Below are 27,661 nucleotides of genomic sequence, written 5' to 3' on the forward strand. Positions count from 1 at the left end.
CCAAACACGTATTTGCGCATTAGCGCGGGCCCGGCTGGACACGAGACTGGAGGTGTTGCACGTGAGTTACTCGTCCGTCGTTCTATGCAATGGCGTTAAGCAGGTAAGTGTGTTATTGTTACATAATCCCGTACCCAACTACTCGAGTGTTGTGATTATGATTATTGTTGTGTGAGTACATGTAAAGTTTAGAGATCTGTTGGTGTGCATTATTTAGAATAGATTTTGTGAAGGATAATGGGATTTACTCTTGGTACAAGTAACAAAAAGCACGCTATATAAAAGTCAAGCGGCAAGTGGCACAATGGGCGTGGGGGATACAGGTAGAATCTTTAATTCCCGTGCTTCCACTACTTGGGATGTAGTTGATCTGTTTACCTGTTGAGAAGCCATGTATAATTGTTTAGTTTTGTATGTAGTTTTTTTTTTGGTCTTGCCAGGGCTCCATACTTTTTAGTAATAACTTGGTAACCCTGAGACTGGACTCCTGACCCTTTGTTCATGTAATTGTCAATTATTATGACGTTTATCCCCCCCCGTCTGGTGTAGCCGACCCGCATGGATACAGGGTGGTCAGGGAAGAGTGGGAACTGGTAGCCACTGGAGGCACAGTTTGTTGCTTGAATGAAACTATTATTTCAGAGGGTGTGTAGTCCCTGAAGGGGTGGTATTACATTCATCTCTGGCAAGAAACTATCAGTAACTGAAGAAATTATTTGATAATGTTGAAGACCCTGAACCATAGATCCTTTACACTCCAAAGGATCTATGCCTGAACTGAAGGTGTGCAGATTGGGTTGGATTGGCCTTGTGGCTCGACTTACCTTAGGCTGTGCAAAGTTATATTTCTGGTCCTAATTCCCCAAAATTGACCGGGCATTTTTTTTCTTCCTTACAACTTTTTCATGTAGTACACTATATTTGAAGTAGCAGTAGATAGCTTTATAGCCAGAAAAACAAACTTAATGTTAAAGTTTGTACATCTTTATAAGAAAAGAGTGTACAAGACATGAAAACCTTTCAACAGATATAAATTATTGTATGATGATTGTGCAATTCATTCAGCAGAAAATGACCAGGAAGGGGACTAGAAACATAAAATTAATTTTCGTGGCCTTACTATTCAACATTTTAAGAAAGTTAATGGTCATTGTCTGCCTTTACCAACCCCAATATCACATACTTGTTCCTGCCATCCCCTCAATCTTAGGCACCTACAAACAAGAATTGATGTTTACGAGTACTCTTTCTTATCACAAACAATTATTCAATGGAATCAACTACCTATTCCTGACATTGACAAGATTGACAATTGATACTTTTTAAAATAATTTAATTACAATCATGTGTACCATACGGAGGGAAACTTTGGCGCTGGCAAAATTTGGCGAATGACCATGGATTCGCCAAATTTTATCCATCCAAATATTTTGTATGCTAAAAATCACGTGACAGGCAGCCGCTTCGTGTAATCTTTCAGTCTAAGCTAGATCAATTTAACTGAAGGCATGTCTATTTTACGGTATTTCAAGCGGGTGAACAAAACTGGGGCAAAATTGGCCGATGATGATAGTTTGCCAGAACCTAGTGGTCCGCTAAGTAACTCTGTGCCACTAACGGCCATCAAGCTAGCAAATGCAAAGGTTTCATGACAGCTTAAAGCAAAGAATGATCTTTGAAGTTCACGGTCCAAGCCATACCTGATGCTAACACCTGACCAAAGGTACGAGATAGGCAAGCGAGCAGCAGAGCATGGTGTGACTACCACTCTTTGCTACTACACTCGGAAGTACCGGGATCTCCCATTAACAGAAACAAGCACGCGAAGGTTTAAAGATTTGAACAAAGATCACTGTCGAGAACAATCTAAACCTCGCCAAGCTTCTGCAGATGGCAACAATGCTGACCCGAGTGCTGGCCCAAGTGAAGAAGCTCATCATGAAGAAGTTAAAGAATTGCCACGTAAAAAACAAGGACGACCACTCCTTTTACCAGATGCACTAGATCACCAAGTGCAAGAGTACGTTAAAGATTTGCGAAAACGTGGGCTGCCAATAAATACATCTTTAGTGGTTGCAGCTGGAGAAGGAATTGTCATGAACAAATATGCTGGGTCAGATTGTGGAAGGCAGCATGTTCAGTTTAACTACCGACTGGGCTAAGTCTTTGTTAGGCAGGACGGGATATGTCATGAGAAAGGCATGTAGTAAATCAAAAGTGGATGTAGCTCAGTTTGAAGTATTGAAGGGCGAATTTCTGCTTGAGATACAAAATATTGTCTGCATGGACAGTGTTCCACCAGAATTGGTAATTAATTTTGACCAGACAGCTCTGAACTATGTGCCAATTCCTGATTGGACAATGGAAAAGGAAGGGACAACACAAGTTGAAATAATAGCTAAAGATGATAAGAGACAACTCACAGCTGTCTTTGCAGGCTCTGCAACAGGTGAGTTTTTACCCTTACAGCTCATCTACGAAAGAAAAACTGATCGCTGCCTTCCATATTAAAACTTTCCTTCTTCATGGCACATTACTATAAACACCAATACACTGGTCAAATGAGCTTACAATGAAAGAGTATTTCACTGAGATAATATTACCCAGAGCTTATGATAAGAATTCTCTGTTGTCCTGCCACAATGTCCTGACAAACCAAAATCGGCCGGACAATTGCCTAAATTGACTGGACATGAGATGAATGCCCAACATGTTTACTGTAGCATAGCAAATGAACATTATAGTGGTAAGACATCACATGCCTTACTGCAGCTGTTATGTGGTTAAAGTACACCAGAGGGTTGGCAAATGGTACATTTATGGTCACTCCCTTGGGTTGTAAGAATGTATACTATCTCCTGGCAACCAAGTGACTGTTATTATTGATAGCATGCCAGCTCAGCCCTTAGGCTCCTTCTTTATGCTTTGATGGGACACTGTGTCCGGACAAATTGCATTATGGTCAGACATCTATGCAATTTGACCGGATTTTGTCCGGTGTCCGGACGTTATCATAAGCTCTGTTACCGTATGTAAACGAAAAGAGAAGAATACTGAAACTTAGCAGTGCACAGCCAGCTTTATTGATATTTGACAACTTTAAGGCTCAGTGTACCCCCATCCTTTCTAACTTTGCTTGATTCAAACAAGATCAATGTTGTGATGATTCCACCCAATTGTACTGACAGGCTACGGCCTTTAGATTTGAGTGTCAACAAGGCAGCAAAATATTTTTTACGTGGTCAATTCAGAGAATGGTATGCAAAACAAGTTTGCTCTCAACTTGACGGACAAAATGCCATAGATTTAAGGTTGAGTGTTCTTAAGCCTCTTGGTGCAGCATGGATTAATTCTATGCATGCATACATCACAAATAACCCAAGCCTTGTTATAAATGGATTTAAAGAAGCTGGTATACTTGACTGTATGCAGAGTTGTGAAACTTGAATATAGACTTGAAATTAGAATTACTGCTAACCAGAAACTGATTACATTTTTAATTATAGCTATACAATAATTTGTGAATCACTAATTTTAATTTTAAACCAATATGTATGATCTACATAGTTACACAGATTACTTACAATGAAAAGGCAAACTAAACAATTATATTCATTACTACAATCATTTGTGAATCATTACAACCAAAAACCATAATAACTATAAATGCAATTAAAAAAAATGAATTTAAAAATGTTCATTTTACATTTGTAAACCACTATCATTGCAGATCTAAATACATTGCTTACAAGGAAAAGGTGATATTAATTTACTGTTAAAGCAATCAACTAAATAGGACCTAAGGGATGCTTGCATAAATTGTAGCTTGCAGGGATTTTTACCAAATGCTATGGCTGTGGCATTTGCTATAGCAAATAAACCACAGTCAGCACCCCCCCCCCCCCCCCCCTTTTGTTTCTGACAACGAGACATCATTATGATTGGTTTCAAACAACTGGTCCTGGACTGGAATAAATTTGCAATGACACTTGCTGTTTCTTTGTCACAGTAAGTAAAAAGTGAATCATAAAGTTTTACCTGGCCAAGTCTACATCCTACTGTGAAAGCAACAATCCAGTGAAGATGGGATCTGCAATGGATTATTTGAAGCTTATTGTTCACATCGTTCTCTGTTAGGTTCTGTTCTTTCTCTTGGTATAATGTTGATTGCAGACCCTTCAACGTTGGAAACTGCACTTTTAATAGCTGCTGAGCCAGGTTTATTTCATTATCAGTTAGTTCCTGTCCCATTATTATTTCCTCAGCATCAAACAATTTAGCTTTCTTCATTGGTGATTCATTCTCCAATGTACTCGTTAAATCAACCTCTAATTCCGGCAGCTTAGCTTGTTCCTCTGTAATCTGAACTCCAGCTGTCTTTGCAGTAGTTGCGGCAGTTCCACTTTGATGACTGCAATCTGAGCTGCTAATTCGAGAGTGCGTGTCTGCAGCTGCATTACCTGTATCTGTTTTTCATCATCTAAGGTTCCTTCACGGACTTTCACAGATAGAGTAATTTCCAGCCGTTTCCTTGTGATTTGATTCAACTCAGCACGCGTAGTAGTAAAGACCAGAATGCAAGGTAGCTCAAGACCACCTTGTGGTAGATTGCCTGCTCTCAGTTATTAAGCACCGGATAGCGCCATCCTGTCGTATAAAACTTGAGCAAATCGATGATATTTCACGTGGCACGTGGCCAACAATGCTTATGACACAGTCAATTTCTTTCTTCATTGCTACTGCTTGTGGATCATGAGAATTACCTATTTCCCACTCACAAATTAGTTCATCTCCTATACATGGGTTTGTCCAGATAGCTTGGTATACATGGTATCCTCGAACCTTAGAGTCCAGACGAAATGTAAGTGCTGCCAACATATCTGCTATTCCTGGGCAAATACTGGTTTGAACCTGCAGTTGATTACCACATAGTCTACATAGCTAGCACTGGGTTCTGACGTGTGTGAATGCAGTGCATAAGAAATTTAATTAATTGATTACGGGCGTGCGTCTAGATAACAATTCGCCAAATTTTATTTTGCCAACTGTAGTTTCAAACCTAATTCGCCAAATTTTCCCCCCGCCAAAGTTTCCCTCCGTACGGTAATTGTAATGTACATTACTGTATAATGGCGCTGGCCTGTTGTGTCGCGCAGCAATGCAGCCCATTTTCTAGTAAAGTAAGACACCAATACCTGCCCTGGCACTCCAGTTAACCCTCCGGCACCGGAATAGGGTGGTGAAGAACATGCTGGTTTGGTTGTGCTATTGTTTTGTTGTGCTATCGTTTTGTTGACAATATTTCAGTGGTTAACAATGATAACTAATTAACTAACGTGGCTAGCTGCGAGTCTCTTAGTACTAAGAGACTAGTGGTGGAGTCTCTTTGTGAATAAGAAACTCTATTTTACAAAACATTGCTAACATACCATTTTCTAAAACATTTTATTAATTAGCAAAGTCCACACGTTAAGGAAACTGCCAGGGCACAAGTGCTTGTAAATCAGAAATAATCTCCAGAATTTGCATGATCCAGCAATTGACTTGGCCTGCACTATAGTATGTTCACGTTGAGCTGAACCCTCAAAAACATTTAATAACTCATGGACGCAATTACACACGATCTTGAAATTTGGCTCATTTGTAGTAGTGCTTGATCCGCTAAAAATATTTCAAAATCTTGTTGTTCAAATGTTAGACATAATATTTACAGTCAATCAAAATTTTCACAATACATTTCCTATGGGGAAGCCATATAAGTACAGTGTCCAATGCAGCCCTTTCCCGAACTTGTAATGGAGCCAAACCGTACGTGTCTGTTGTTGACAGCTTTGCTGTTACCAATAATCATCTGGTTGGCTGAAATGTTAACTCTGTTGAGAAAAAATCCACTTTTAATTTTTAGCCATTTTTCAGGATTCAGCTCAACGTGAACATACTATAACAGAAGAAGGTGACACACAGGCACTCACAGTAGTTAGATCTGCAACCACAGTCAAACTCTAAGTCAAGGGTCAAGGCCTGCCAAGTCAACAGTCAAGGGCAAAAAATTTCAACCCACAATTGAATCAGAAGTACTGAAATATTGTCACTAAATCACAGGTCAAAGCAAAATTTCAGCCAATCAAGACTTTGACCACGGTCACAGACCTACCTACATTGCATACCTACATTACACCCCTTGTAACAGTTTGGAACCTGAATAGCAAATTATGTATGGTATTAGCATCTCAAAAATCCTAGTATTGTTCCAAATGAATTCCTGTTTATTGCTACAAGTGCTGTACTGAGATTCAACGATAATGTACACAAAGTCAGGTCACTGGTTGACAACTAAAGCACAGGACTAACCGTGAAGAAATATTTTCTTACACAGGAGCTTATGAGCCGCTGAATGGCTCATAAGCTCCTGGTTGGGGACAAGTCAGGTTGTGTACTCAGTGACTTGTCAACATGTGGCCAAGTGCCACTAGCACTAAACACGGTGCATATGTATTCACATGTTGAAGTGACAGTTCTTGGGGGGCTTGTCTTGCTGGGGGTAGGATCCCTCAATTTCTGTTCCAGTAAGAAGGTATTGAAGCAATCATAGCTCAGCTCAACCTACCTGTGGTGTGACCCAGTCAAATACGCTTATTCTTCAGTTTTACAGCTGTAACTGTTGTGTGCTGTAGCAGTTATAACTGTGTCCTCTAAGATGTGCTGCTCTGTAATACTCATGTCATTATTATTGATAAGTTTTATTGCTGCAGCATTGTCAGATGATCGCTATGGCTGGAGGTAATTCCCCCATTATAACATTGTTGTGTTATTTCAGGTTGTTCATACAACACCAGTTTCCTAGGATATTAGTTGTTGGTGTTCGGATCACGTGAGTCTCATGCTTATTAAAGACAATTTGTCATGGTAACCATCCTGTAGTCATAGTGATGCAGCTAACAAAGACTTCTTCACTAAAAACAAAGAGTTAAATCGACCGATGTCCCCTCATTTAACAATATATCAGTAAGTTTTATTGAATCACATGATAAGATCACATGATCCATTGTATAGACCCCAGTTGACATGGACAATGTCAATAGTTCATCGAATGACTGGGGTGTTTCTAACTACAGGTAAGTGCGTCTGTGTGTAGTGTCTTGTACTCATGTGTGTGGTGTCTTGTAGTCTTGTGTGTAGTGTCTTGTAGTCTTGTGTGTGGTGTCTTGTAATCTTGTGTGTAGTGTCTTGTAGTCTTGTGTGTAGTGTCTTGTAGTCTTGTGTGTAGTGTCTTGTAGTCTTGTGTGTAGTGTCTTGTAGTCTTGTGTGTAGTGTCTTGTAGTCTTGTGTGTAGTGTCTTGTAGTCTTGTGTGTGGTGTCTTGTAATCTTGTGTATAGTGTCTTGTAGTCTTGTGTGTAGTGTCTTGTAGTCTTGTGTGTGGTGTCTTGTAATCTTGTGTGTGGTGTCTTGTAGTCTTGTGTGTAGTGTCTTGTAGTCTTGTGTGTGGTGTCTTGTAATCTTGTGTGTAGTGTCTTGTAGTCTTGTGTGTAGTGTCTTGTAATCTTGTGTGTAGTGTCTTGTAGTCTTGTGTGTAGTGTCTTGTAGTCTTGTTTGTAGTGTCTTGTAATCTTGTGTGTAGTGTCTTGTAGTCTTGTGTGTGGTGTCTTGTAATCTTGTGTGTAGTGTCTTGTAGTCTTGTGTGTAGTGTCTTGTAGTCTTGTTTGTAGTGTCTTGTAATCTTGTGTGTAGTGTCTTGTAGTCTTGTGTGTAGTGTCTTGTAGTCTTGTTTGTAGTGTCTTGTAATCTTGTGTGTAGTGTCTTGTAGTCTTGTGTGTGGTGTCTTGTAATCTTGTGTGTGGTGTCTTGTAATCTTGTGTGTGGTGTCTTGTAATCTTGTGTGTAGTGTCTTGTAGTCTTGTGTGTAGTGTCTTGTAGTCTTGTGTGTGGTGTCTTGTAATCTTGTGTGTGGTGTCTTGTAGTCTTGTGTGTAGTGTCTTGTAGTCTTGTGTGTAGTGTCTTGTAGTCTTGTGTGTAGTGTCTTGTAGTCTTGTGTGTAGTGTCTTGTAGTCTTGTGTGTGGTGTCTTGTAATCTTGTGTATAGTGTCTTGTAGTCTTGTGTGTAGTGTCTTGTAGTCTTGTGTGTGGTGTCTTGTAATCTTGTGTGTGGTGTCTTGTAGTCTTGTGTGTAGTGTCTTGTAGTCTTGTGTGTGGTGTCTTGTAATCTTGTGTGTAGTGTCTTGTAGTCTTGTGTGTAGTGTCTTGTAATCTTGTGTGTAGTGTCTTGTAGTCTTGTGTGTAGTGTCTTGTAGTCTTGTTTGTAGTGTCTTGTAATCTTGTGTGTAGTGTCTTGTAGTCTTGTGTGTGGTGTCTTGTAATCTTGTGTGTAGTGTCTTGTAGTCTTGTGTGTAGTGTCTTGTAGTCTTGTTTGTAGTGTCTTGTAATCTTGTGTGTAGTGTCTTGTAGTCTTGTGTGTAGTGTCTTGTAGTCTTGTTTGTAGTGTCTTGTAATCTTGTGTGTAGTGTCTTGTAGTCTTGTGTGTGGTGTCTTGTAATCTTGTGTGTGGTGTCTTGTAATCTTGTGTGTGGTGTCTTGTAATCTTGTGTGTAGTGTCTTGTAGTCTTGTGTGTAGTGTCTTGTAGTCTTGTGTGTGGTGTCTTGTAATCTTGTGTGTGGTGTCTTGTAGTCTTGTGTGTAGTGTCTTGTAGTCTTGTGTGTGGTGTCTTGTAGTCTTGTGTGTAGTGTCTTGTAGTCTTGTGTGTAGTGTCTTGTAATCTTGTGTGTAGTGTCTTGTAGTCTTGTGTGTAGTGTCTTGTAATCTTGTGTGTGGTGTCTTGTAATCTTGTGTGTAGTGTCTTGTAATCTTGTGTGTAGTGTCTTGTAGTCTTGTGTGTAGTGTCTTGTAATCTTGTGTGTAGTGTCTTGTAGTCTTGTGTGTGGTGTCTTGTAATCTTCTGTGTAGTGTCTTGTAGTCTTGTGTGTGGTGTCTTGTAGTCTTGTGTGTGGTATCTTGTAATCTTGTGTGTGGTGTCTTGTAATCTTCTGTGTGGTGTCTTGTAATCTTGTGTGTGGTGTCTTGTAATCTTCTGTGTGGTGTCTTGTAATCTTGTGTGTAGTGTCTTGTAGTCTTGTTTGTAGTGTCTTGTAGTCTTGTGTGTGGTGTCTTGTAATCTTGTGTGTGGTGTCTTGTAGTCTTGTGTGTAGTGTCTTATAGTCTTGTGTGTGGTGTCTTGTAATCTTGTGTGTAGTGTCTTGTAGTCTTGTGTGTAGTGTCTTGTAGTCTTGTTTGTAGGGTCTTGTAATCTTGTGTGTAGTGTCTTGTAATCTTGTGTGTGGTGTCTTGTAATCTTGTGTGTGGTGTCTTGTAATCTTGTGTGTGGTGTCTTGTAGTCTTGTGTGTAGTGTCTTGTAGTCTTGTGTGTGGTGTCTTGTAATCTTGTCCACCCACCCTAATACCCCATGTAGCTATGTAGTAGTAGTTGTAATGATATACTAATAAGAAAGTTCTACCTGTTAACCATTGTATTGATAATAGTTAGTATTACTGTGCAATAATATTAGTAGTGTAATAATTGTATTGCAGTAATGAATTATCATGATATGATAATAGCTTGTGATTATTGTGAGTGCAAATCAGATATTCTTATCTCAAAATACTCTTACAATTGAACTGTTTGTTGGTTTATTTCAATTATTTAATTTACTGTCTTGATTTGTTGTATTTCTGAAGGTAGTAACTCTCTCTCTCAACATTAAGTATAGGTTAGGAACCTAGACAGAGGCTCTAGAAACCGAGCGAAGTGAGGTTTCTAAAACACAAAGAGCCGAGGGCGTGGTTCCTAATCGACTTAGAAAATGCGGGTGTTATATATATATATATATATATATATATATATATATATATATATATATTACGCGCCGGTTTCTTGGGCCGCACGACACACTACCGTGTGTCTTGATATATATATATATCGCTATGTAGGTGGAACCATTGTGGGATTGAATTATGTCGTTTTGAAATTGTCACAGTGTTAAAATAAGTCATATGATCTGTAGAGAAGATTGAGTGCGTTTTTGAATTGAAGCTTGTAGCTAGTTACATTATTGCTACTGGTGAATCAAAACAGAGTGATAGCTACTGTGACAATAAAGTTAAAGCCAGCACTACCAAGGGTTTAAAGTAAGCGGTAGTAGTGAGTAGATTGTTATCAATGGTTAATAATACTTGGTCTGGCGCTAGCCTTCTGTCACTAAGCCAGTATATACGCAATTTCACACCTACATAACTTTTTTTACAAGAAATAAATAAAAAATCTACAAGAAAGCTTACCTGTTTAATAGGGAGTCCATTTAAAGTACAGTAAAAGCCAGAGGAGGTCCAACACGAACTACGCGCTATTGAAAAGAATTCGCAGTAATTGCATTCTTCAAATGGTAAATTTGCGGAAAATCAATCTGTAGACAAGATTTGGTGTACTGCAAATCTACTTAGCTACACTTTTGCAGTTGGTTTTCACTGGTTTTCTCTTCCCAACTTGCTGCTTGGTTTTATTTCGTACGGTTAGTTATTCATCACGTGATGGCTCCTCCAATAGGCTGTGTATATTGAAACTGAACCACTGGGGTTGAATGGGGTAGATTGCACCGTTGAATTAAGCACAAGAAAAGAGTTTGATCGATACATATTTTTGTTATAATCCCACAAAATATCTTCCCTGTACAAAGCACATGCGCTCATGCGTGCGTGTCACACCTCCTCTGAGTAAAAGTATATTAAACAGGCTTAAAACACTGACAGGCATTAAATAGAACTCCATTATATTTCTGGAATTCTCCGTTTATGACAGCAAACGTAACTACAATGTTGCAGTCTAGCTCCCGTAATCGAATTGGCGTAGGTGTGCTTATAAAAGGAATGGAGCTCTGTTGGTTTATGGGATATTAGCTTGTATATGCTTTGCAGAGTATGCATTGCAAATCAATGATCGAAAGTGAGATTTGCAATGCTGAGGTCTATCTGCTAGCAGGTTTCTAACTAAGTTAGTTAGAGACCTTTCTTCATGGTTTTTAAAGACCTCATTATCTGCTAAAGATAAAAGCATACCATGCATAGCATTTTCTAAATATTTTTTTGTTATGGCCAGGAGCGCATCGAATCCTATGGACAAGGGAGCGTGTAACTCCATAAACAGCAAATTTCAAAGATGGCTGCCGTGTACTATAATAAGTAACTTTTAAAATTTCCTAATTAGGATATTATGCAGAGGCGCATGCTTGAGTACGTCATGTTCCACTGCGACGAAGCGAAGCTATGGAAATGAAGTCCAATGGCACAATGGAGGAATAGTCGCACAGGCTTAGCAGGACAGTCTTTCTACAGTCACTAATCACGTAAAATCACACGAAATTACTCCACTTGACTATTCCAAGCTCTACCTTCGACTCGACTATCTTCCTATCGAAGCAGCTTTACATGAAACGAGAGTAGTAGCCCATTCAGTGTATCCCTGTTGCACGTAAGAATGATGTAACCAATTATATACGTAGTAACACTGTTTGAATTTTGCCCGTAGTATTGGTAGTGTACAGAGTTACACGCTCCCTTGTCCATAGGATTTGATGCGCTCCTGATATGGCATAGGATCAATAAAATTACTATTTAGAGGTAGCTACTATATCATGATATCATGATCTATATCACAATATCATGATCTATATCATGATATCATGATCTATATCATGATATCGTGATACAAGTATCATGACAATCAGTATAATAGCAATTGTTATTGCACATCACTAGTGGTTAGACACCTTTCATGATTTTATAAAGCCGAGCCGCAAAGATCTGAGTGGGCAGTCTCTAACTGGCTTAGAAAATGGTGTGGGTATATTTACACATAGGGTTGAACATGATGTCATCATCATTATTTATTTATCATTGCTTTACAGCACCCATAAAACGCATCTAGATAGAAATGTTGTGTACAATAATAGGGGTGGTGTTGAGGATCACTTGTGCTATCTGATGTAAACCCACAATCACTTCCCACATTTGCCATGCCTCCTGAGGGAGGCATAGCAGATCGGTGTTCATTGCAATGCTACTCAACACATCAGTGATCATTTTAGTGAGGTGTGATGACTCCCTCAACTGGAGATATTCAGACTATGGAGGTCTCATTCTCCAGAAGTCTTTTAGTGGAGACCCCTAAGATCAAAGGATTTTATACGTACCATTTTCTAATAACCAATCTGATGTTTATATTTACCAAAAGTTCGTACCTATTTTTCACTGTCTTGTAAACTATAGTTATGAAAAACAATAACATCAGGATCAGTTAAATTAATCGGCTAAATAACCTGTTAATAATTACCAACAATGATATTGGCTGATTTCTAATTATTTACTGGCTAATTGGTAACCCGTATTGCCACAGTTGCTTCCTTGGGTTAGGATTATTATCATCCAAGCCCTGATGAGAGTAATGGAGATTAAGATGTAACTGGGCCTCAGTCACTACTAGGCTAGGGGCCTGTTGTCTAAGTTAGGCAATTGCTAAGAAAGTGACACTGTTAGTGGATATCTGTGAGTCTACACTATACTTGTTCTCTCTACAGAGGTGTCAGCGATATCTCTGACTTATCTAATGTGTGGACAAGACTTCACTTCTCTAGTCAACATCTTACAAGGATCAGTACACCCTGCAATTATCGGGTTAAACAAGTTCATCCTGGCCTACACATTCTCTTATCATACCTTTAATGGTATAAGACATCTGGTGAGTTGTTTGTGATGATCGATGATGACATATTATGATGTATTTTACCTCACTAGGCATGGGATACTGGCAGAGGATTCCAATTATCCACGTTATACAGAAGTGGATATGTTGTGTTGGTGTTGTCTCTTTTATCTGCTCTAGGACTGGCCTTCTATAAACCATAACAATATTTCACTGTATTATGTGTAACTGCATATAACAGTATTTCATGATATTTCACTGTATTTATGTGTAATTTAGTTATTTCTGCATGTACTTTGTGTGTAAATAATAAATATGTAATTACGATTTTAGTCTGAACGCCATGTCGCAGCCTGTGATGGAACAGACCTTGTTATTGGTGGTCGGTATTGCTGAAGGTCAGTAAATTGGTGCGCCATTAACACGTTACATAGTTCAACTATTTTCAGGGGGTTAGTTATGGTGGGTATTATATAGAACAATGAACGCGACTAGCTTCCATGAAGTGTGTCCCGGCCTTAGCTGTAGTACACAGTACCTGCTTGTATACCTGTTGAGGGTACAATTGCCTGTAGAAAACAATTCCCGTGTTTAGTAATATGTGAAGTGCCTATACTGGATATATCCAAATCTTTGCAACAGTGTCTGCAAAGAATACACGCATTAGACACCGATCATAATTCGGTGTCAATAAGCGCTTATGACACCAACCATAACACTAGTATGAGGATAAGAGGAGCTAGTCTCGCATGGCCAGACCCTATTTGGGGTGGCACTTGACTTATCAATTTTCAATTATAAGCATCCCCAAAAGATAATATTTATGTTACACATGGATTGGAAATGACTCCATAAATTGCAGAAAATGGTGAAACTTACCCCATACTGTATGAGGTGTCCACACTGTATTACTGTATGAGGTGTCCACACTGTATTACTGTATGAGGTGTCCACACTGTATTACTGTATGAGGTGTCCACACTGTATTACTGTATGAGGTGTCCACACTGTATTACTGTATGAGGTGTCCACACTGTATTACTGTATGAGGTGTACACACTGTATTACTGTATGAGGTGTCCACACTGTATTACTGTATGAGGTGTCCACACTGTATTACTGTATGAGGTGTACACACTGTATTACTGTATGAGGTGTCCACACTGTATTACTGTATGAGGTGTCCACACTGTATTACTGTATGAGTTGTCCACACTGTATTACTGTATGAGGTGTCCACACCGTATTACTGTATGAGGTGTCCACACCGTATTACTGTATGAGGTGTCCACACCGTATTACTGTATGAGGTGTCCACACCGTATTACTGTATGAGGTGTCCACACCGTATTACTGTATGAGGTGTCCACACCGTATTACTGTATGAGGTGTCCACACCGTATTACTGTATGAGGTGTCCACACCGTATTACTGTATGAGGTGTCCACACCGTATTACTGTATGAGGTGTCCACACTGTATTACTGTATGAAGTGTATTACTGTATGAAGTGTCCACACTGTATTACTGTATGAAGTGTATTACTGTATGAAGTGTCCACACTATTATTGTATGAGGTGTCCACACTATTATTGTATGAGGTGTCCACACTGTATTACTGTATGAGGTGTCCACACTGTATTACTGTATGAAGTGTCCACACTGTATTACTGTATGAAGTGTATTACTGTATGAGGTGTCCACACTATTATTGTATGAGGTGTCCACACTGTATTACTGTATGAGGTGTCCACACTGTATTACTGTATGAGGTGTACACACTGTATTACTGTATGAGGTGTACATGTATGAGGTGTACACACTGTGTTAAAAAAAAAAAAATGGCGGCGTGTGCGTGGCTCTTTGTGTTCACTCTCGTTTGTTGGAAAGTTTGTGGACCTTTGGACCAGCAACAGTTAGAGAATTATTCCTTGTCATTATCTGTGAGGATGATGAAGAATGATGTACTTTCTTGCTTAAACGGTTACTTTCGCTCGCCCCGTGTGGCGGGCTTTAATTGGAGAAACGCTTTGTTTTGTTTGCAGTTAATCATTTTATTATCTGGAGATGTCCATTTGAATCCTGGACCGGAGTACCCTTGTGGCAAGTGTAGATTAAATGTCAATGACGATGACAAAGCAATGTGTTGTGATGGTTGTGACCAGTGGATTCATGTATCCTGTGATAGATATATTTCTGAATCTATCTATGATGACCTTGTTAAGTCTCCATCATCTGATCCATGGTATTGTTGTACATGTATTGATTTAGCAGTTGACAATGTTTGCCCTAGACAGTCCTCCTCCTTGAACTGTATCTGTTTTAATGCTCGCAGTTTGTTTCCAAAACGTTTTACTTTGTTAGCCTATTTATCAGCAGTTGATGCAGATGTAGTCACTATATCTGAGACATTTTTAGACGAATCTATTCTTAACTCTCAATTTTTACTCACAAATTATGTTGTTTTTCGTAAAGATCGAAATAGACACGGTGGTGGAATTATGATACTAGTTCGCTCCTCCATTCCCGTGGTGAGAATGTCTGAGTTAGAAACAAACTGTGAAATAGTGTGGGTAAAACTCCTTACCTCACCTAGTCATCTTTTGTTTGGAGTATTCTATCGTCCACCAGGTCCATCCCTGTCAGCTCTGGATGAACTGAACTCCTCGTTATCACTAATTAATGGTGGTACACCTCTAGTATTATGTGGTGACTTTAATGTTCCCTCAATCGACTGGTCAGTGGTTTCTCCAGCTGTATCATCTCCAACCGCTACTCATCTCTGTTCAATTACACATGATCACTTTCTCAATCAGCTGGTTGTTCATCCTACTAGAGGAAATAACGTTCTTGATCTAGTGTTTACTAACTGTCCTGACTCTATCTTCACTATTCGGACTGTAGATAATTTGCCAGGAACTGATCACGATTCTGTTGAATTCTCAATTTGTATTTCTCCCACAAAATCATCTACCAGTGAAAAGAAATTGTATAATTACAAAAAGGCCGATTTTTGTGCATTTCAGGAGCTGTTGTCCCATGTTCCTTGGGATCAGCTGGATTTTGAATCAGACATTGAAAATGCTTGGACATGCTGGAAGGATTTATTTTTTGCAGTTGTTGACTCTATTATACCTAAAACTCAATGGAAACAGAAAAAACTCAAGCATTGGTTTACACCAGACACCCTCCATTTGATACGTGTCAAGCGACGTTTGTATCGTAGAATGAAACGTAACAGCTCTGAACTAAATAGATCTAAGTATAAAGCGATAAGTAATTTGGTTCGTTCCAAGACTAGACAGGATACCGTGGACTACATTTCTGCACTTTCTGTCTCGTATTCAGCAAATGCAAAGAAGTTTTGGAATTTTGTAAATTCAGTCAAGGGATTTCATCAGTCCCCTCCTCCACTTAGCATCTCTGGTAATCATGTTTCAGATGATGTTGAGAAGGCAACAGCTTTTAATCAGTATTTTAACTCTGTGTTTACAACTGAAAACTGCTCAGGCTTGCAATCTCTGCGTGAGTCTGTCAAATTTAATGGAAAGCTTATTGACTCTGTACAATTCACACCAGAGAATGTTTATGAAGAACTTAAATCTTTACAACGGGATAAGGCCTGTGGTCCAGACAATCTACCATCTCAATTATTACAATTTGCTGCCGATTTCATCTCCTTACCTTTATCACGTTTATTTCAACTGTCACTGTCCTCTGGTGCCCTGCCTAGGGACTGGGTGACTGCCAATGTGGTACCTGTTCACAAAAAGGGTGATAAACACCTTCCATCTAATTATCGCCCAATAAGCCTTACTTCCATTGTTGTGAAAGTTATGGAAAGAATTATTCACAGACAACTTGTACTTGCTCTAGAGTCTAAACATCTCATTAGTGATTCTCAACATGGCTTTCGTCGTAAACGTTCAACTGTGACTCTCTTACTTTCAGCTATTAATGACTGGGCTTTTTGCCTTGAAAGACGAAACTCAGTTCACTGTGTTTTATTGGATTTAGCTAAGGCATTTGACTCGGTTCCTCATTGCCACCTGTTACTTAAGCTTGAATGTCTCGGCATACATGGAAATCTACTCTCTTGGTTTGGTTCGTTCCTTACCAATCGCTATCAAAGAGTTGTTATTAATGGCTGTTTCTCAGAATGGCTTCCTGTTCGTTCAGGTGTCCCACAGGGCTCTGTTCTTGGACCGTTGTTATTTTTACTCTACATTGACGAAATCCATCACGTTATTTCCAACAGTACTGTTAAGTTATTAGCTGATGACATTGCTTTATACAAGCAAATTGTTTCAACTCATGATGAAACTTTACTTCAAGAAGACTTGACCAAAGTTTATCAATGGTCACAGTTATGGCAACTGAAATTAAATCCACAAAAATGTGAAAGTATTTGTATATCTTATAAGCGATTACCACCAATGTGCAAGTACCATCTTAATGACCAGCCTATTCCATCTAAATCAGTAGTTCGTTACTTGGGGATGTACATCAATTCTCATCTTAAATGGAGTGATCATGTCAAACATATAACAGCTAAAGCCTCCCGTTCACTCAACTATTTAAGACACACTCTTTTTGCAAGTCCATCTACTGTTAAATCTGCTGCCTACAATTGCCTTGTTAGACCATTACTAGAATATTCCTCACCTGTATGGTATTTACACACTGCCAGAGACATTGATAGACTAGAAGCAATTCAGAGACGAGCTGCACGCTGGGTGTGTGGTAGCAGATGGAATCCTCATTCACATAACTGGTCCAAATCTTCTACTTCTTGTTTGCAGGACCTAAGATGGCCTGCGCTCCATACTCGTCAGTCCTATTTTACTATCACTCAAGTACACGATATTTTACATGACAGAGTTTCTATCCCATTCAACTCACATTTCAAGTTTTCAAGCACCAATACTAGATCCCATTCACTTTCACTTACCACATCATCATCTACCATTAACGCATACCGTTTTATAAATTCTCCATTTCTTTGGAACTCAGTACCTGTAGAAATTTTACAAATTTCCAAAGCAATTCCTTTTCGGATGGCACTTCGTCGATTTCTGCTCAGCTAACCTGATTTTGTAATTTTCTCTTTGTTTTCTTTTTGTATAGGTATGTAGTTGTCGTGTGTCATGTTTTTGCTGTATGTTTTATTTTGTAACTGTATGTATGTATGTATGTCTTTGTAAGGGGAGCACGTTTGCAGGCTTTGCCTTTTGTGTGACCCTTGTCTTTTGACAAAAATCGATAATCTAATCTAATCTACTGTATGAGGTGTCCACACTGTATTACCAAGAGTTAATAATAGTACTCCACTATTATTAACTCTTGGTATTACTGTATGAGGTGTACACACTGTCTTACTGTACGACAGGAAATTTTGACAGAGGGAAAGTTACACTTCCAGCGTTGATGTGTTGATGAAAATCAATACATCATACCTGGATCACTCACTTTTAAAGGTGCTTAAGGACATGATTAAAAGTAATGAATTTAACCTGTTCTTCGAGTTCATTAACTTTTTCTTTTCCTGTCATACAATGCTGTCAATATTGTGACAGTGTTTAGGTTGACTTAAATTAATGCTCACCATGTCATTACTGTAGGACGTAACTTCCCTAGTCGTCATGGTTACCAGTTGATTTTAGAGACACGTTTCCAAGGTGAAGTTTTACAATCAGACCCAGTAGATCATGTGAGCCAACCTTTGGTCAATACGGAGCTAGCTTGGTCATTAAACAAGAAATCCCTTCACCAACACAGATTACAACGAACTCCCATCAAGTTACAGGTAAGTATATATAAGGTCAACCCTCCCTTACCCTAGACACCTATGCCACAATACAACTTTGATATCACAATAATTAGTTATGCAGCTAATTGGGCAAGTACAGTTATGCGGAGAATTTATTTAAGGAATGTTACAAAAACAACTCCACATGCATGACACTGTATATTGCTAAAACCAGCCAAAATAATCCTACCACTTCATTTTATGGCTAGAAATAGTTTGTATGAACACTTACTGATCGTCTGATCACGGAGCTATGTAAACACGGCCACTAAGACAGTACGATAGATCACATGCGTGACATTGTAAATTGCTAAAACTAGCCAAACTAATCCTATTAGTTCATTCTTTTAGGGTTAGTCGAGTATGCCTACAGACAGCAAGTAATCCTGATCACCGAAAATCACAGCAATTTGAGTACTAGAGAAAATTGCTCTGAGCCAGATGACCAGGAAGTACAATACGCCGTATGACAACAAGTATTGGCGAAACTAATATTTGGTGATTTGCTATAAAATTGCTGTTGGTGAAATACTCTCACTGAAAAATTGGCGAATGGCGTAAGTACGATGCTGTACTGACTCGCTTTAAAGAATATTCTGGTCCTGCTTCCATAGACACCTACTGTACTCGAATATCTGTGCTCCAATTTCTTTCATGGCTACACCTACTTTCAAGATTACTTGCTGTCTGTAGGCATACTCGCCCATTTATCAATGGCTGCACACAAATTCATGTCTGCTGTTGTCTGCAGGCTTACATGGAGCCACGCCCACTAATCGAGTTCTAGTCTAGTCAGTAAGCCACACCCATTTGCATGAGTGGAACCACACTAATTTACCAGTTTCAGCAGTATCCACGAAGGTTTGTCAAAAACTTACTTCAACAACTGCTTAACCCAATGTTTGAAAATAATATTGACAAAATTTAAATTTGGCGGTTTAGTGACGAATCGCCAATTCACCAAATTTAGTTCACCGCCAAATTTAATTGATATACGGTAACACTTAAAGCACCACCTATGTTTGTGTGAACAAAAAATACAGCACTCGGAGAGCTGTGTTAGTCTCTCAACACACACCCTCGTACTGTATTTTCCGTACACACGCACGGCGGTGTTTTAATTATAACATGGTAAACAGGAGTACAGGTTGTGTTACATCATAGAAAATAGCAGTAACATTTTAGTATTTGTGATTACATGTACAGATCCTTGTTGTGTTTATCACAGTATAATTAGCACTATTGTATCACCACAATTTATATCACAATTATCACCTCTTCACACTGGTGCTGTGCCGTTAATCTTCTTGTTCACTATTTACAGCACACCATGTGCCAGTTGACTCACTGAAGTTCTCACTGACACAACAATCCAATTGCCTGCACTTCGTGATCACATAGATACAACCCACAATCAATTCACCTGTAGAAATCGCAATCTGCATTGTACTTTATTTTTAACAAAAAGTCTATGAACATTTATAATAGACACAAAGCTAGTATGTGTAGAGTATTGAGTGTAGTTAGAGTCATGATCTGTACAAATAACAATTTACTTAATACTTTATTGGGAATCAGAGGGTCATGGCCTTATATTGGTTATAGTATATTCACTGAGGTATATAGTGGAACCTGGACCTTATCTGGATTATTGGTTAACCAAACTATGGAAATGACTGCTCTATTAGAGTAGTGACTGTTCTATTAGGGTAGTTAATAGTGCTGATATTTTTCAAAATGTTCTTTATGTTATAGTTATATCCCGGTACGAGGGTGATATCATTGTTATTACACGAGTCCGAGGCGGAGCCGAGGACGAGTGTAATAACAATGATATCATCCGAGTATACAGGATATAACTGTTTTATATCCCAGTGCGCGGGAGTGCGCAGGAGTTTACGGATAGTAAATTAAGTTCCGGTTTGAGTTCCTGTCACTGTGCTCAAGATTTCTTCCGAATTGTGTGGAGATTCTACTTCGTAGCCGCAAGAGAGACCTTACATACTGCCTACAAACTGTAGCGAAGGGCGGTGTTATGAAGTAGCGGTTCCAGGTACGATTCGCCTTCGTCAGAAATTGGTATAGTGTTGTCGCGTGGTGTGCAAGAGAAAAATAAAGACCAACAAGTGGCTGCCATAGTCCAAGATAGAACGATGAAGCTAGAGGAAGTTAGTTCTCCACCATAGTGACCGTTGGGAGTGATTGCTGGAGCGAAAATCGTCACGTACTATTCTTGACATTTGTTAAACTATCGTATTGGTAACTTGTAGTGTTATTGTGTAAAGGATTAACAGTTTTCTTGTAAGATTTAGCTAGTTTTAAGTGCTGTATTGGTGTGTTTTGTATCAATATTTCCTTATTTGGCTTTGTTCCATCGGTAAACAATGCCATTCGCGGTTATTATGATGTTACGAAAGAGACTGAGTGGCTCCACAACAGGGTGATAAGTTAGTTATCACTGGGTGATAACTAATATATCGTACAGTAGCAGCGCCGCTCTGTCTAACTGTATGGTAGTTATAACCCAGCGCGGCGCTTTGATACTCCCACGCACTGGGGTTTAAGGTGATTTATACATAGTTTCAGAGATATAGACTTTTCAGACTTAGGGGACCACCCCTGGTCCCAAGGGGTTCGGATAACTGAGGTTCCACTGTAATTCTTATAACACCAAATTGCTTATGCATACAGAGTTGTGTTTTATTGTTGCTAGTGAACATACTTCAAGTCTACCACAAGTCTATTATAGTCATATTATAGGCTTGTGTATGGATAACCTGATAACGATTTCTCTTGTTATGTAGCTCTATGCTGTTAGTGGTAGTCATGGTGACAGAACTTCTATTGGTTATATCATGCTAGACCTGCGAATGGCCACACCCAAGGGACACAGCCAATGGTGAGGTCATGTGATCTGATCATGTGACATCACATGAACCTGCAGGTATGGACTGTTGAACTGTCAGTATCCACAGCAACGACCACAACTCTATGTTACCATGACAACTGAACAGGATCATGTGAACAGTCAGGATACAGTAGGTCAGTGATATTTGTTACTATGGAAACCACCATGTCCATATTTGTGAGTCAGGGGTCTAAATATGTGTACACTAATACCATAGACAAGTGTCCTGATTATCAAGGTGTCCTGATTTCAGAGGTGTACACTGGTACTGATTTCTAAGTATAAGTACTCATGTAGTTGGACCAATGTCTGGTAGACATGTTTGGTAGACATTTCTAGTAGACATTTCTGAGGGATAAGTTTTCACTTGTACAACAACAAGCATTTACAACTCAGTACCATCCCAAGAAAATCATACAGTACTGTATAGTAGGGACCACAAAGGAGTAAGCATGGCCCACAAATTAATATCACCCAAAAACCAGCCTCAATTTTTCCGGACGACGATAAGGCAGTATTGGTTAGGTAAAACTAAGCCCAAAGAAGTCTTCCCGAAACACTTTCAACAAGTTGCTACAGAATTTTTTTTGTTTAACGGAATTTTCTACTGAGTAAGTAAGTAACTGACTGACTGATTGATGCTTTCAGACAAGCGTAACTAAATAACGGCTAAGGCTATGGGCTTGATTTTTTCACTGTTCGACATCACTTCGGCGCAAGAGGTGCCTTTTGGCATACCGCGCGGTACGTACAATGCATTCTTCATGGACTTACCAGTGTCCTCCTTTGTGTCCCATTCATCTTCGCTGACAGTAAAAGGTGTCGATTTGGCAGTAGTGCGTGATGGCTTCCCTTCGTAATGGAAATTGTCCATGCTTTTCATAGTGGCTGCTTTGATTGCAGAGGTGCTTTTCAAACAGTTCTTGATTCGTACTGCTGTGTAACGGGTTGAACATAGCCGACAACGAAGCGTAGTGGATACTTCACTTTTCAGACGATAATTGATATAGATGGAGTCATAGAGCCATTTCTTTCTTATAATGCAGAATGCGTGGGTTCACCATTCTATTTGGCAAAAAAGTTAACAAACAAGTACACAGAAAAATTTGGAATTTTCAACTAGAGTAGGGACCATAGCACATCGATAAAAAGTACTAAAACAAGTTGGAGTAGTGCACGATATTAAATTACAGTAAAACAATAAAAAAGTGTTATATCCCTACTGTATATCTTTTCAGCTCATTCTAAGTGTTTTGAAAATTTGCAAGATGAAGAGTGGCTGCTTGAGTGACACTCATCAACACCCATGATGTTTGTGTTGTCCGGAATATAAACTATTATTATCACCAATCTTAATCCCTGAACTATTGTCATCACCCTTAGGAAGCTTTGATCCTTGACTTGTCCTAAAAATATCTTTGACCATTTTGATATTTGACTTGCCCTAAACACATCACTTGACCCGATTCTATTGTATTTCCATAAAATCATCAATGCTTGTCATTGGAAATGTTTTTCACTTTGACAGAAGCCATAGGTCAGAATACATGATATAGCCCTTTTGACTATATAATAATATTTGCTTGCTACACTAATGGTTTTTGATGTATTCTAACTATTTTACTCAGTGACTGCTGGAAAAGAGTTGCCAGGGGCAACAACGATGACCCTAGAACTTGATGAAGAACAAGGATATTACACCTTAGGGCATGTTACCATGGATACATCAGTTTATGTGTTATCAGTAACAATCACGTCAGCTAGTAGATTATCTCAGGTATGTCTGTCCGTTTGTGTGTCTGCAAATGTGGACCCTTAGACACTTTTGGAATGGAAGTTGTGTATGTCATTATTAGTGTACAAAATCCCTCCACAACCTTTGATTATTATATTCTTGTTTTGCCTCACTGCATTGATACAGTTTGACTTAAACTACTTCACTACAACATTTTAAATAGTGTTCCACCAATAATACCATACCTGTTTCACTGCCCGTACAAAAGTCTCAATAGTAGCAGTGAAATTTATCCTGTATTTCACTGACAGCAGTGAAAAAGTTGTAATTGCAATTTCATTGGCTAGAATTTATGTTAACAATGTAGCGCCAATTAGTGTCGACGCGTGTTTAGTACATAGTGACAAATTGCGTACATAGCAAAGCTAATGGACAGCATGTGCATATGCAGCGAGTATGGTATTAACTGGGAATAGCATGGGTAGCAGTGAAATTTGGGATAAATACCACTCTTGTTGTATTGGAAATGGTAAATTTCACTCGGCTTCGCCTCGTGAAATTTATCCCCATTTCCAATACAACACTCGTGATATTTATCCCAAATTTCACTGCTACCCATGCTATTACTAGTACTAATCAAATCGGTATCAAATTGGAGCCAATATTTGCCATTTTGGTATTGATCGGTATCAGTTATTTAGGTATTCCGATACTGAATAATAGCCAATCACACCAACCATCATCATGAACATTATACTAGGAAAACTCGGGATATAACAGGTTTGAAATAGTGTTATTCTAGCATAAATTGAAGGTGCAGTTTGCTAAACATTGAGTAACTGCAACTTGTTATGTTTTCTAGAAATACTCTAATAGAACAGTCACTGCATAGCAATTATTCTAATAGAGCAGTCATGTTGAGGTGTGTATTAATGCAACTAGTATAATACAATATAGCCATTAACAAGTATATTGGTAAAATTCACAGCTGGGTATTGGTATCGAATTGGTAGGTATTTTTCTGTATCAGTAGAAGATTAGCTTCAATATTATACAAGTTTAACTGTTTCCGGTAAAACAACAGTAAACTTTGTTTTGTAACCATCTCAGCCAAAAACATGGATCAGACTCAAATAGTGAAACATGTGATATCCACTTCCTTTTCTAATCCCAATAAGTGCAATTGTATCCTCTGTGTGTGTGTGTGTTTGCGTGTGTCCGTGTGTATCCATATGTTTTAAGTGTCCATTTCACCTATGTGTTTGTCTGTCTGTGTGTCTGACTTGTCATTTTGTGACTGCGTTTTTCTACAGTTATCTGATGGTTACCACAGTGATTTGATATCAGAAGACAAACAACCAGCATATTATTTCTACTACTCATTACTAGGCAATGACATCACTAATGGAGCATTCTACAGTTTGGCTTGTCCAAGTTTCCGCCCAGAGAGAGCATCAATTAGAATAAAGAGTGACCGACCAACTCTGAACACCTTCATAGCTGGATTAGCTGATCTGAAAGTAAAACAGCTAGTAAATCTTTTGATGTGCTTTTATTAGAATAATTTGTTGATAGGTGCATTTGTATGCTGGTAAAATCTTATTGGCTGTTGCTAAGATACCTGTCAACCCCTTGTCAACTGTTACCACAGTAACAGCTGAGTACCCACTGGAGACCCAGCAGAAATATGTTGCTATGGAAACATGTCCAGTTGTTGCAGTAACACTAGTCTTGGACACAGATTTTAGTAACCAAGTGATTGTAGCCAATCAAAATCAAGAACAATCACCTTTAATGTCACCATTGGCAACAGCACTCGATAAACATGACACTTCTAGTAGTAGTAGTAGTGTAGGTACTGGTCATAGCAACAGTATTGGTAGTCATGACAACAGTGTGCAGTATGCTAGACGTAGTCTAGTGGAACAGTTCAGCCAAGTTACCATGGAAACTGGAAACCAATCATTGGATGAGTCTAGTGACCACCTTACAACTCCGCCCCCAACTTCATCCAATCAAATTCAAGTGTCATCTGGAGCTCCTATTTCTAGTACATCAATTTTTTTAACCAATCAAATCCCACCATCAGTTACAACCAATCAAATTCCATCAATTACAACCAATCAAAATTCATCATCAGCAATTACTGCCAATCAAATCCCAGTTACAGCAAATCAAATCCTATCATCTATTACAACCAATCATATTCCATCATTTGATTCAACCAATCAGGATGCTCATCATTATTGTGTTGCTATTGATATACGGTCGCTACGGTTACTATTGGATCATGTTAACAACAGTATGATCAGTGGTCGCTATTGGTACCAGTTCTTTGGCACACCACAACCTGTATTGTTACCTCCAATTAATGCCACCCCCTTTGTGGAGTGTCCATTTGAGCGTTCATTGTGTGCATTTGATTTTGGCACCACCAGAGAGGTATTATTGACACAGTTGAGTAACGTCCCTTTGATAGTGGAGCTGGTGCAGAATGCAGCTGTGATGGGAGGGGCTGAAGTGATGATGTCATCAGTTTTGAATCAGCCAATAGAAATGGTTGGTGCTGAGGGTAGTGTTAGTCGTCAGTGTGTTGACATGAGAAGTGGAGTAACATCATCGTAAGTGTGTGTGTTGTATGTCATCCTCCTCAAGCCAGTAGCTAGCCTCACAGGCCAAGTAGTTACTTTACCAGGAACCCTGTCCCTGTAATGATATAATCTTGCGTTGTTTACTTGTAGTCATGACAACAAGCTGATTGGTGAACTGCACATTGTGATCTCACTAGAGGATCATGGCCATATCCAGTCACATGATCCTCTTGTAGCATCACACGATCCCATAATCAAATCACACAATCCTACAGTACCACAGCCAGGTCAGTAGCTATGTTTATCCTAGTAGTCATGGTTACATCATTAGTGTTAAGAGATGATCCAGAGTATCGTGTTGCCATGGAACTGGAGGTGTGGCGTGCTGAACAGGAAGATCTATTCATCAAACAGGTTGTACTAGATCCCATGATCTGGTAATGACACCATTGTTACCATAGTTACAGCAACGAGAGGCAGATCACATGAGACTACTAGCCGAGGAGTGGAGACAGAGAGAGAAACAAAGGGATCATGTGATCCAGACAAAGGTTGCTTCCTACCACAAGTTACAAGAACAGTTACAACAATCACTGGATCATGTGATCCAGCAACGACAACACCTGGAGGCATGGCAACAAGAAGTGGGTGTGTCCAGATTATGTATGTTCATTGGTTATATACCGTTAACCATAGTTACAGAAATTAGAGAAGTCTCTTCAAGAAGAGCGACGTAATTTGACATCACAACTTGAAGATGTTTCTAATAAATTGGAGCAGGAGTATGAGCATAAAATGAGAATGGAACAGTAAGTAAAAAAATAGGGGGAGGAATTGGTATTGGAATGGATTATAAAGATGGAATTGGAATGTAATGTATAGTAATAAAACACACTTGCATGGCTCGGATTGTACATGATGGTTTCTTATGTACTAACTAACAGGCTGTTCTCCATATCACAACATGTAGTAATAGAGCCTGGGATAACCCTAGTTGTGTATATAAGCCATTGGGTACATCCAACATGGTCCCCTATACTGTTACAGCAGTCATCATGGTACTATAATACAGGGGCTGCAAGGCCGGAGGAGACGGTCTAGTTGGTCAGGCCTGAGCCGGACCAATAGTCTGGAGCTGAACCAACTAGCTGACATATTACTCCCATGTAATCTTTGGACGGTCATATCACATGTAGCTACGTACATTTTACAGTTGTTATTGAAAATGCATGACACGAGTAGTTACTTAGTTTCTCAGCCTAACTAAAGCACAGAACTACACGTATAGTACCTCCAATTACCTTACAGTACAGCATAGCATTCGTATCGTTTTGTATGGAAATGATTGTGGGTTCTACGTACAGTATCACGTGTGCTGACAGTTGGCATTTATTACATGTAAGGCAGGTGCCTTCTTTCATTCTAAACCAGCACACTTATATCACAATTCAATCTTCATAAAATAAGCTTAATCATTAGTATTCCTTGGCTTGTCTCTCTTGGCTTCTTTTACTGGGTGAAGGGCTGGCAGTGACAAACCAGGTGACTCATTCCGCAGCAAGAAGCTGTACACCCATACATTACATGGCGGCCATCTGGATGAGATGTTGAGTACAAAACACTCCTTTTCAACTACCCACTTGTCCTGTTGAGATACTGAGCAAACTCTCAGTCTCACCCATATCGCGCCATTTTCAAATACTGATTGGTCTCGTGACTATCCACCAGTATATTATTTACGTGATGATCCGTTCACTTCCTACAAATCAGTATAGTAGTATACTGTGTAGCTGTGCAGCGTAGCTTTTTATTGTAGCTGACTAGCTGTGTGAATTCACTGTATAGCTATACAGCTAACTGCCTAGTCGATTAATTATATCCTAGCTAAAGGGGGCC

At 39.2% G+C, this 27,661-nt stretch overlaps 2 protein-coding genes across 2 annotated transcripts in view; both read left to right on the plus strand.

Moving 5' to 3' along the window:
- Positions 1-13,055, plus strand: LOC136251826 (succinate dehydrogenase cytochrome b560 subunit, mitochondrial-like). Its single transcript, XM_066044239.1, has 6 exons — positions 1-103; positions 6,818-6,871; positions 6,922-7,005; positions 7,054-7,115; positions 12,599-12,759; positions 12,816-13,055. The coding sequence occupies exons 1-6, from the start codon at positions 90-92 to the stop codon at positions 12,924-12,926; spliced, it is 486 nt and encodes a 161-aa protein (XP_065900311.1). The 5' UTR covers positions 1-89; the 3' UTR covers positions 12,927-13,055.
- LOC136251804 (centrosomal protein of 120 kDa-like) overlaps positions 13,014-27,661 on the plus strand; it is an 18,382-nt gene continuing 3,734 nt past the window's right edge. Inside the window, exons 1-11 of the mRNA XM_066044213.1 lie at positions 13,014-13,121; positions 18,344-18,528; positions 21,336-21,430; positions 21,476-21,573; positions 23,068-23,216; positions 24,488-24,694; positions 24,750-25,795; positions 25,916-26,052; positions 26,097-26,179; positions 26,227-26,409; positions 26,462-26,574. Coding sequence (XP_065900285.1) covers positions 13,067-13,121; positions 18,344-18,528; positions 21,336-21,430; positions 21,476-21,573; positions 23,068-23,216; positions 24,488-24,694; positions 24,750-25,795; positions 25,916-26,052; positions 26,097-26,179; positions 26,227-26,409; positions 26,462-26,574 — 2,351 coding nt within the window. The 5' untranslated portion in view covers positions 13,014-13,066. The remainder of the gene's footprint in view (positions 13,122-18,343; positions 18,529-21,335; positions 21,431-21,475; positions 21,574-23,067; positions 23,217-24,487; positions 24,695-24,749; positions 25,796-25,915; positions 26,053-26,096; positions 26,180-26,226; positions 26,410-26,461; positions 26,575-27,661) is intronic.

This window comes from Dysidea avara, chromosome 1 (assembly GCF_963678975.1).
Source record: "Dysidea avara chromosome 1, odDysAvar1.4, whole genome shotgun sequence".
Lineage (NCBI taxonomy): Eukaryota > Metazoa > Porifera > Demospongiae > Dictyoceratida > Dysideidae > Dysidea > Dysidea avara.

What these genes read in the sequence shown, in the direction of transcription:
- LOC136251826 (XM_066044239.1), top strand. An exon ending in TGGGGTGTTTCTAACTACAG is followed by an intron (nt 7,116 to 12,598) that starts GTAAGTGCGTCT and finishes TTCTCTCTACAG; the next exon opens with AGGTGTCAGCGATATCTCTG. An exon ending in TTAATGGTATAAGACATCTG is followed by an intron (nt 12,760 to 12,815) that starts GTGAGTTGTTTG and finishes TTACCTCACTAG; the next exon opens with GCATGGGATACTGGCAGAGG.